This window comes from Gymnoscopelus braueri, assembly GCF_963280865.1.
Source record: "Gymnoscopelus braueri genome assembly, chromosome: 19".
In the NCBI taxonomy this organism is placed as follows: Eukaryota; Metazoa; Chordata; class Actinopteri; order Myctophiformes; family Myctophidae; genus Gymnoscopelus; species Gymnoscopelus braueri.
In genome coordinates this window covers 4,200,261-4,212,133 of record NC_137621.1, presented here as the reverse complement: position 1 = coordinate 4,212,133, position 11,873 = coordinate 4,200,261, and the positions used below count along the sequence as shown (strand labels likewise).

At 37.5% G+C, this 11,873-nt stretch overlaps 1 protein-coding gene across 1 annotated transcript; it reads left to right on the top strand.

Annotated features, from left to right (window-relative positions):
* Positions 1–2,248: 2,248 nt before the first annotated feature.
* LOC308074161 (uncharacterized protein) lies at positions 2,249–10,312 on the top strand (the record flags this gene model as incomplete). The annotated part of the gene is made up of 7 exons (XM_080413494.1): positions 2,249–2,287; positions 6,370–6,532; positions 6,681–6,773; positions 6,862–7,119; positions 9,291–9,433; positions 9,972–10,084; positions 10,183–10,312. Exons 2-7 carry the CDS (start codon positions 6,370–6,372, stop codon positions 10,310–10,312), a joined length of 900 nt encoding a protein of 299 aa, XP_080269620.1. The 5' UTR covers positions 2,249–2,287.
* Between the last annotated feature and the right edge of the window lie 1,561 nt (positions 10,313–11,873).

Genomic DNA, 11,873 nt, shown 5'->3' with positions numbered 1-11,873 from the left:
TAGGCACGGGATTTTATCATTGATGACTGGGGCATCAATAATAATATCCCGTGCCTGTAGTAACAGCAGTTACAGCACCATTAATAGCAACAAGTCAATAACAATAAAACCGAAAGATAAAAATTATAATATAAAGCGAGAGTTACCTCCTGGTGTAGCCGGTCTCTCTCATCGTCGTTGGATAACATTCTGAGCTGGCTGTATTTGGGCCATAGGAACGTGGCTATTTTGTGATGATCCTTTATCTCAACTTTTCGTGGGATCCAGTTGAGATGACGCTCTCGGATGATAGCCTGGTAAGGAGCATCTGTTGTTATCGGCCTGCAGTGGCGCTTCAGCTTCTCGAACCAGAGAAACACCAGGTTTAGCGTTGGGTACTTGTCTCCCTCAAGTTCCCGCTGGGCGTCGTAGAATGGTTGCAGAAACTCAACTAAGAAACCGAGCACATCTGGGGATAGGGCATCGATGCGGTTAACTTCTCCCCGTCCTTCTAGCTTCTCACGCAGCTCTTGGTACACAATTTTGAGAGAGTTTAAAGTGAGGTAGACCGTACTAAATCTCGTGTCCCCCATTTGATTAACCGTTTTTGACAGCAAAGCTGCTATGCCCGACTTCTTTACATACTTCACCAATGATTTGGCAGTTTGTAGGGTAGAGGCAACTTCGGGGGCTACCTGTGCCAGCTGCCCTGGGTCGAGGCCATGGCGCAGCACAGTATTATACACGTGAACCTGGCAATCAAGGCGTCTATATGGTCTGAGGGCAGCGACTATGTTTGAGCCCTGGTCTGTCACCCACACCACCTTATTGAGCACATTGAGGTCCAGGCCGTATTCTTTTACTAAGAGTCTGATAATTTCTCTATTTGAAAACTTTAGTTACTAGTTACTTTTCAGATATAAATTATTATATGAAACATACTTTAACCACTTTAACCCTATTGTATACCTACTATTTGAAAATAGCCGATCTGCTATTTTCAAACATTTTAGTACTTTTACTTTTTGTACTTTAAGTACATTTTGATACTAATACTTTTGTACTTTTAATCAAGTAGATTTTTAATTCCTGACTTTTACTTGTAACAGAGTACTTCTACATTGCAGTATTGATACTTTTACTTAAGTAAAACATTTGAGTACTTTTTCCACCACTGGTTATCTCTAAAAAAAAAAGTGTTGGACTAGGTTGTTTTACCGACCGTTACCATCCACAGAACAATTTTTAGTGCTATTTAGCACCTTTTTATTTATAGTGTGAGATATGATCTACTGAACAACAAAGAGGAAGTTGATATTCAAACTGACCGTTTCTGCATCTTAGTCATACTTCTCTCCTTTTTATCTATTTGTCATCTGTTTCATTTCCTCCCACAGAGTGAAAAACCCCTAAAAGTGAGTAATATTAGAATATGATATATTTTCATAAGGCTGTGCAATACTGTATGGTTTATAAAACACACAATACATGTCTGCTGCTATTAGTGTTTCCCAAACAATGGGTCGGGACCCATTTTTGGGTCATGCAACCATTTGTATGGGTTAGGTTTCCTACAATGTTTTAAAAATAATAATTCAAAAGAGTTTCAATAATTCAAAAAGTCACATTTCTTCAGAAAATAATCAACTTTTTTTTTCCAAAAGAATTTCTGAAATGTTCAAACAAATCTGAAAACAATTCCAAATATTTAAAAAACGTTTACTGTATGAAATAGTGAAAATAGCAGATCTACAGTACCAGCTCACAAGCTTGTGAGCCTGTAGATATAAATATTTGCAATATTAAATAGGGCTGAAGTGGTATTGGTATCAAAATGTACTAAAAGTACCAAAGTAGAAAGTACTCATTATGCAGAATGTCCCATTTCACAAACTTTCAAATGTATAAAATGTATACACATCTTTTGAAAATAGCAGATCTACAAGCTCACAATGTGTCGCGATGCGACACACTGTGAGCTTGTAGATCGGCTATTATCAAATGGCCGAAATGTATTTAGGGCTGAAGTGGTTAATGTATGTTTTGTAATAATAAAAAAATCTACAAAGTCATGCAAGTCATGCAAATTGCATGAGGTCAGAGACCAAAGGCATGGCACTTCTTGAGAAGTTTGTCATTTCCTCCATTCTGACGGTAAAGAGCCTATTTGCAGTGCGTATGTTGTGTACGTCATGAATATGCATGTACGCACGTCGACTCTACAGTATAAGTGTGGCCAAAACTACAGACTAGACCAGACAGCGGCTGGGAGAACACCAGTGTGGTTTGACACAGATATTGGACAAAGGTGAGTAACATCATTTTATTATTATTTTGAAAAATATGATTAAACAGTGTTGGACTGTAACGGAGTAAATGTACTTGAGTAGTGAGTACTGTACTTAAGTACAGATTCTGAGGATCTGTACTTTACTTGAGTATGAGATGTGTTTGATACACTCTTAAGGCGGTTACACACCGGCGAATATGCAAATATACTCAAAATTCGGACTCGTTCCGAATAATTAAAAGACGCTTTTTTCGCTCCGCGAAACTGGTGTGGAAGCTTGCATTGACTTTATAAGGTTTTGAAAAAAAAACTATTATTCGCATGAAAAAAATCGCCCCGGTGTGTAAGGACCTTTACTCTTACTTAGTACATTTCCAGGACAAATATTACACTTTTACTCGAGTACACGGACAAACGTGTCCGTGGCACATTTTGTATTTTGGTTATAATGTGTACTAATCTATTCTTAATATTCACAATATGTTTCTTAAATCATTTGGGTGAATGATTTTGGTCACTCATAAAGTGTCGGGAAGACTTGCTCATTAATATGTTGCAGGAGATTTGTTGTGTTGGTACCCGTACATGATTGTATCAGGTGAGGATGCCAGACAAGACAGACATGCTATAAGTAGTGTTTGCTAATAGCTGCCTTCATTTTCCACTGGCATACCTTACATCATACCACCTACACATTGTCTGAGACTTTCTGTTGAATGACTTGGGAACAGGCCTTATGAGACAAAAGACATAGGGCCAGTGGTGGAAAGTAACTAAGTACATTTACTTAAGTACTGCACTTACAATTTTGAGGTATTTGTACTTTACTTGAGTATTTCCAATTTCCAATACTTTTACTTCTACTCCACTACATCTCAGAGGAAAATATTGTACTTTTACTCCATTACAATTATTTGAAAACTTTAGTTACTAGTTACTTTTCAGATATAAACTATGATATAATGAAACATACATTAACCACTTATACATACCTATTTTATACCTAGGCTATTTGAAAATAGCAGATCTACAAGCTCACAACGCGTCGCATTGCGACGCGTTGTGAGCTTGTAGATCGGCTATTTTCAAATAGTACTTTTGGTACTTTAAGTACATTTGGATGCCAATACTTTTGTACTTTTACTCAAGTACATTTTTAATTTTGGACTTTTACTTGTAACAGAGTATTTTTTATATTGCAGAGTATTGGTACTTTTACTTAAGTAAAGAATTTTAGTACTTTTTCCACCACTGCATAGGGCTGAACTGGCTAAATCCACTATTTTGTGAATTAGGACTGCGGAAGGGGCGTTCCCCTGCAAAAGTTGCTGTTTTGGGACACCTGCCTTACCCGCAAATCACCTGCACTACCCGTTACATTATGCATAGGTGTGGTTTGGGCGTTACAATAATAAAACCAATCACTGTGCCAGATGCCATTGCCTTTAACTCTTTAAGACCTGAGAACGCATCTGTGTGTCATTTTTTAGATTTCGTTGGGCTATTCAAAAATAGCAGATATACAAGCTCATAGCGCGGCACCGAGTGCCGCGCTATGAGCTTGTAGATCTGCTATTTTTGAAAAATCGTGAAAAATGTTGTGCAAATCTTTGAATATATATATATTTAAAGCGAGCATTTCTAGCTAAAATGTTATTGCTTCTGGGGATTCTACAAATGTCTTCTAAATCAGTTAAAAACAGTTTTCTGAAACACTTATGTTGCTATAATATTAATGTCAGTGTCAAGGAGGCCCACAACGATATGTATTTGGCTGCGGACCCCCATCTAAAAAAAAATAAATCCAGGGACCCCCAGAAGCAAAGATTTGAGTAAAAAACAATTGCTTTATAGATATATATTCAAAGATTTGCAAAAAAAAAAACACGATTTAAAAAAAAATAGCAGATCTACAAGCTCATAGCGCGGCACTCGGTGCCGCGCTATGAGCTTGTAGATCTGCTGTTTTTGAATAGCCAAAAGTATAAAATATGGATAAAGTGGTTACACAGATGCGTCCCCCGGTCTTAAAGGGTTAAGAGAAGGCTGCGCAAGCAGTGCAATCTTACGCACTCCTTTCTCCCTGTCTGCAGTGTTGCCAGGTCTGCCTATTATAAGGCACTTTGGGCTTGTTTTTCTGTAAAGTTGCTTGTAAATAATGGTAAAATGGTTGTGAGCTTGTAGATTGGCTATTTTAAATATGCACATTGTTTAATGGCCGACATATATAGGTTTGAAGTGCTCATGTGGCCTATTATAGTCGCTTTTGGGTTAGGTTAGGGTTTTCATAGACCTAGTTGCAAATTCTGGCAACACAGCTCCAGCCGCACTTTGGGGATTTTACATGGAAACATACTTATTCTCTTTGCATTATTTTAATTAGGGGTCTATAATCAGATGTGTATATATTGTATATAGTGGCTCAGTATTTGTGGCACTAGTGTTTATGTAGATTGTAGATGTACTAGTCTAATAGTTTTAAAATGTGTAGCACACTGGCATAGACTCTATGGCACATTACGAGTCCATTAGTTTACATTTAGCGCTGGTCATTTGGGTTTTTGGTAAAAAAATATTGACCAGTTATTTTGTATGTCCGTGACAAGAATGTAATATTGATCTAAATGTTCGTCACAAGCTGGCATGGTGATGACCCTTGGTCTGTTAATTGGAGTGATGTGTCAACCACTTCTCCAGTCGACCCCCTTGCTTTGTTAGGACACTGACACAGGTCCTTAGTTAATCCATTGTTAGGACACTGACACAGGTCCTTAGTTAATCCATTGTTATGACACTGACACAGGTCCTTAGTTAATCCATTGTTATGACACTGACACAGGTCCTTAGTTAATCCATTGTTAGGACACTGACACAGGTCCTTAGTTAATCCATTGTTAGGACACTGACACAGGTCCTTAGTTAATCCATTGTTAGGACACCGACACAGGTCCTTAGTTAATTCATTGTTAGGACACTGACACAGGTCCTTAGTTAATCCATTGTTAGGACACTGACACAGGTCCTTAGTTAATCCATTGTTAGGACACTGACACAGGTCCTTAGTTAATCCATTGTTAGAACACTGACACAGGTTCTTAGTTAATCCATTGCCATATTACTGAGAAATGATGTTAAAACAGGACCAGATCCAAGGGGAAGGCAGCTCTGGGGTGGTTAAGCTGGACGTATACTTTGCAGTTACTTCTCTGAGACAAGAGTTACAAGGTCCTAATAATTCATTGTGAAAACATTACAGCAATTCATCGATATAAAAATTAAGACTAGATCTACTTTTAATGGTACTTTAAGTATTTTTAAAAGCATGTACTCTTACTTTTACTTTAGGTATGTTTTAAAGCATGTACCTTTGAATACTTGAGTATATTTAAAAGCAATTACTATTTTACTCTTACTTGAGTAACATTTTGACTGAGCTACTTTTACTTGTAGTAAATTTGACCGGGGTTATCTCCAGTGGTGGAAAGTAACAAAGTACATTTACTTAAGTACTGTACTTAAGTACGTTTTTTAGGTATTTGTACTTTACTTGAGTATTTCCAATTTCCAATACTTTTACTTCTACTCCACTACATCTCAGAGGCAAATATTGTACTTTTACTCCACTACAACTATTTGAAAACTTTAGTTACTAGTTACTTTTCAGATATAAATTATGATATGAAACATACTTACCACTTTAGCCCTATTTTATACCTAGGCTATTTGAAAATAGCCGATCTACAAGCTCACAATAAGTTGCGATGCGACACGTTGTGAGCTTGTAGATCTGCTATTTTCAAACATTTTAGTACTTTTACTTTTTGTACTTTAAGTACATTTTGATACTAATACTTTTTGATACTAATACTTTTGATTTTTAATTCCCGACTTTTACTTGTAACAGAGTACTTCTACATTGCAGTATTGATACTTTTACTTAAGTAAAACATTTGAGTACTTTTTTCACCACTGGTTATCTCTACTCTTACTCAAGTACTGGGGTCGAGTACTTCGTCCACCTCTGTTATTAAATAATACATTTATTAACATAAACTTCATAAATTAACTTGAGTTTGTTTTTTTCTGTGTTGTTCCGTAAGATGTCTACGGATATTTCTGGCAAGCCAGCCAGAAAGAAGAGAGTGAGGGACGATGAACGGGTCACGGAGGTGAATGAAGAGGAGGATGAGGGTCATGACTACGTTAATGAAAGACCACGCCGTCGCAGACGCTCCAGCTCCCAGGAGACTCCACGAGATCTAGGTACACAGTAAAATACTTACTCTCTCTGCTCACTACATTACTGATTACATGATACCTTCATCAATGTACAGGGAGGTGTGTACTGATTACATAAACGCTCCCCTGTCTGTATTAAAGTTATAAAGTGTATTGTACTAATATCCTGCAGTTATCCAGAGAGCTATCGTCCGAGCGTGTGCAGTATGTCTAACGCTGCTGTTTCTCCTAACGGCAGTGAGAACCGTAGACAAGACCATTGACTGTGAGTATCAGGAGGTCAAAGGTCTAATTCAGGCTCTTATAACAGTAACAACTGTGTTTATCTTCAGCTTTTGGTCCTCTGTCTGCAGATCATTCAGCCAATAGACACTCAGCCGAACCGAAGACCGACACCAACCTGACCACTCTGGATAATAACCCACCGAAGACCAACTGCAACGCCGTGACCAAGGAGAATGCCCACCTGAAGACTGAGAAGAACCGGCTGACTACCAACTACGAGACGTTGATGAGGGAGAAGAACCAGCTGACTACCAACTATGATACCTTGGTGAGGGAGAAGAACCAGTTACAAAGTGAAGTAAACCAGCTGAAGGGACAGACAGCAGGTGAGTTATCAAATACTAACCTTTTTGAATACATATCAAAGTGTGTTTTACTGAAATTACTAATTATTATCATGGATATAGAGGTTGAAAATCTGAGTAAACTCATCACTGCTGGTGTATGACAACTATCATAGAACAATATATAATATATAATATATAATAATAATAATTGGATTAACCTCTGTCTGTCTTGGTGGGTCGTCGACCGGGTATGGGCTAGTAATAATAATAATACAAAAACTATTTATTAATAGTTAATTAATACATCTATAGGATTTAAAACAGTGGTTTAGAACAGTGGTTCTCAATAATAGCAGATGCAAGCTCACAGCGCGTCACTTTTTAAATATTTCTTGAACAATCTTGAAAGTGTTTGAATATTGTTTTTAACACAAATCTTATCTTCTGGGGGGTCACGTGCACAAAACATTATCTAGAAACTAAAGCTGTCAAATAATTGACAAAAAACTACAAAACTGCAATATTTGCCTCTAGGATGTAGTGGAGTAGAAGTATCAAAAAATGTAAAGTAAAAAATACCAGAAAATTGTACTTCAGTAAATGTGTGGTTTAGAAAACACCATTGATATAATATATTAATAGTTTTATCCTCCACTCCCTGACTACTATTATTATAATAAGTATTACCCATGTTCAACCTTATCTTCATATAATTGGTCCTCACTAATGCTCATTATAAGATACTCACTCTGTGTCTCATTGGTGGGATGTGGACAGTTCAGAAACCTGCCTACCAATGACATCATCAATGGGGACGCTGAAATAGAAGCCATTGTTTTCGCATCAACAGGGGGCGGGGCTACAACAGCAATGGAAACACTAGTCTGGGAGGCTTCGGCTCAAAGCCTGGACAGCAGGGGCGCGGCCACTGCTTTCAGATTCAAATCAACAGCCAATGAAGAAAAGGGGGCGGGATCCACATGCAGTGGGTGTTGCATGTAAATAGGAGCGACGGGAAGCAATTTCCCCTTGAGAAATTGCGGCCGCCATTGTTGTGTACTGCTGTTTGCCTCTCGTCTGACTTTTTAGACGAGTTGCGCAGCTCTCAGACCGGTAAGAGGCGTGTCCGCTCAGATCCGCCCACAAATACCAGGGCTTTGGCCCAGAAGTTCCTCGCCCCTCCCGTTTGTATGCGAGAGCTGGCGAAAACTTCTGGGAACTCAGATTATGGAAACACAGACATGTGTGGGGAGGATGAACTGGCATAGAGAGAGTTGTGTTTATGACATACTTATATACTTACATACTTTATAAACATACATACACTCAGTGGTGGAAGAAGTACTCAGATGTTCTACTTAAGTAAAAGTAGCAATACCACAATATACGAACACATACATTCAATCAAAATTATACTTATATAAAAGTATATTGGCATCGAAAACTAATACCAAAAGTGTTCAAAAAAATAGATCTACAAGCTCAAATAAGGTCTTGCTGGCTTGTAGATCTGAGATTTCTAAATAAATGAAGTATAAAATAGGGCTTAATTGCTTAATGTATGTTTTGTACTAATAATCTAAATATGTATAATAACTGACTATAACTGAAGCTGTAAAATATGTGTAGTGGAGTAATAAGTACAATGTCTGCCTCTGAGATTAAGTGGAGTAGAAGTATAAAGTATCAAAAAATGTAAAGTAAAAATTACAGAAAATTGTACTTGAGTAAATGTGTGGTTTAGAAAACACCATTGATATAATAAATGAATAGTTTTACCCTCCTTCACTACATCTCTGACTAATATTATTATTATTATTACACTTACTTAAGTATTCAAAAGTACATGCTTTGAAAAAATACTCAAAGTACAAGTAAAAGTAAATGTTTTTTTAAAATACTTAATGTATAAGTAAAAGTGAAAGTAGAAGTAAACAGAAGCCAGAAACACAGCTAGTGTGAGAAGTGTGGCCATTTGCATTTTAGGGAAGAAAACCTAAAAGTACTCAGTACTTTACAGCCTTCCTAGAAAAGTACTTGAGTAAAAGTACAATATTTGTCTTGGAAATGACTCTAGTAAGAGTAATAAGTATTAAAAAAAATCCAATACTCAAGTAAAGATACTCAGAATATGTAGTTTAGTACAATACTCAAGTACATTTACTCTGTTACTGTCCAACACTGGTACATCTCCTGTTTGATGTTTTTAGAGAAGTCGTGTCCCAGTGGATGGAAGAAGTTTGGATGCAGCTGTTACTACAGAACTACTGAAGAGAAAACATGGAAGCAAGGCAGAGATGAATGTCTGCGTCAAGGAGCTGATCTGGTGTCCATTAACAGTGGAGAAGAACAGGTTAGTGTGTGTGTGTGTGTGTGTGTGTGTGTGTGTGTGTGTGTGTGTGTGTGTGTGTGTGTGTGTGTGTGTGTGTGTGTGTGTGTGTGTGTGTGTGTGAGTGAGTGAGAGAAAGAAAGACCGTAAGGGGGAGAGAGAGAGAGAGAGAGAGAGAGAGAGAGAGAGAGAGAGAGAGAGAGAGAGAGAGAGAGAGAGAGAGAAGAGAGAGATAAATAGAGAGAGAGACCGCGAGAGACCGTAAGACAGAGAGAGAGAGAGAGAGAGAGAGAGAGAGAGAGAGAGAGAGTAGGAGAGAGAGAGACCGAGAGAGACCGTAAAAGAGAGAGAGAGAGAGAGAGAGAGAGAGAACGTCTGTTTACCACCACGGGTAGGAGCGGCCCACCGACACACCCTGTACGTACGCCACTGTGTGTGTGTGTTGTGTGTGTGTGTGTGTGTGTGTGTGTGTGTGTGTGTGTGTGTGTGTGTGTGTGTGTGTGTGCAGAAGTGACTGTATTGAATAAAATTAATGATGATTTAATCATGTATAAATGATCAGGCATTCATCAGAGGATTGAACCCTGGGGGTCATGGTGGTATCTCATACATTGGTCTGAAACGGGCTGGAGGAACATGGACCTCCTGGGTGGATGGAACTCCACTGACAACACAGTGAGACATTTTACATGTTTTTATATTGTAATTCTATCAAAGTCACTGTATGTGAGTGACTGAGTGGATGTTAACATACATTGTTGTTTATTGTGCAGGTACTGGAGCAGTGGATATCCTGAGAACTATGGAGACATGAACTGTGCATACTACGATCACCGCTATGACCCTGGAACATGGTATAATGTGGTCTGTTCACATACACACCCCTCAATCTGTGAGAAATGATGTTTGTTTTCACTTCATTGATGAAACTGCAGCTCAGTGTTCTGCTACAGTAGTAATTAGTAGTGAAAATGATAAAAACATTGTATTGTACAGAAGTACAAACTGTTGTATCCATATTAACCACTTTAATACAAACCACCAACTATGATGGTTTAGCATGTTACAAGCTCACAACGCGTCACAACACAAGCTTGTAGATCGGCTATCCACAGCAAGGAGATTTGGTGAAGAGGGAAATACTAGAACAGAGGTTCTCAAAGTGGGGTCATGGGGGGAGGGTTCCAGGCGGTCCCCAGCTAAAGTAGTTAATATAGCATCAAAGCAAGTTTTAACTATTTTGTAATTCGGCTATTTTAATCTATAAAATTGATGAAAGATGGGGATTTGTGGCCAGTGGTGGAAAAAGTACTCAAATTCTTTACTTAAGTAAAAGTACCAATACTGCAATATAAAAATACTCAGTTACAAGTAAAAGTCCAAAATTAAAAATGTACTTGAGTAAAAGTACAAAAGTATTGGCATCAAAATGTACTTAAAGTACCAAAAGTAAAAGTACTAAATATTTGAAAATAGCCGATCTACAAGCTCACAATGCGTCGCGATGCGACGCGTTGTGAGCTTGTAGATCGGCTATTTTCAAATAGCCTATGTATAAAATAGGGCTAAAGTGGTTAATGTGTGTTTCATTATATCATAGTTTATATCTGAAAAGTAACTAGTAACTAAAGTTTTCAAATAATTGTAGTGGAGTAAAAGTACAATATTTGCCTCTGAGATGTAGTGGAGTAGAAGTAAAAATATTGGAAATTGGAAATACTGAAGTAAAGTACAAATACCTCAAAATTGTACTTAAGTACAGTACTTAAGTAAATGTACTTAGTTACTTTCCACCACTGTTTGTGGCCTATTATATATGAATTTGGGGGTCCTTGACATGAAAATGTTTGTTTTCATTGACAATTTGGCTAATGATTGCATTTTTTTTATAGCATAGTTTGTTGATTACTTTTGACGTAGTAATGGTCTCATTATTATGTTTACTTTATTCACTTTAGAGGTATTAAAAAGGCCTTAAAAGTCCTTAAATTGTCACTTTTTAAATGTGCAGATATACTGTCAGGATACGACTCAGAGTAAGGACCCATAATGCAGGAAACCAGGAGTTGACGTAGAAGCACACTTTACTTTTTACTTAAATAAAACATGTAACAGAAGTAAACCTTCACAGAGGGATCACAACTGCAACTTGAAGAACCCACAAGCAGTGGTGGAAAAAGTACTCAAATGTTTTACTTAAGTAAAAGTATCAATACTGCAATGTAGAAGTACTCTGTTACAAGTAAAAGTCACAAATTCAACATTTACTTGAGTAAAAGTACAAAAGTATTGGCATTAAAATGTACTTAATGTACCAAAAGTAAAAGTACTAAATGTTTGAAAATAGCAGATCTACAAGCTCACAACGCGTTGCGATGCAACGCGTTGTGAGCTTGTAGATCTGCTATTTTCAAATAGCCTAGGTATAAAATAAGACTAAAGGGGTTAATGTATGTTTTATAAT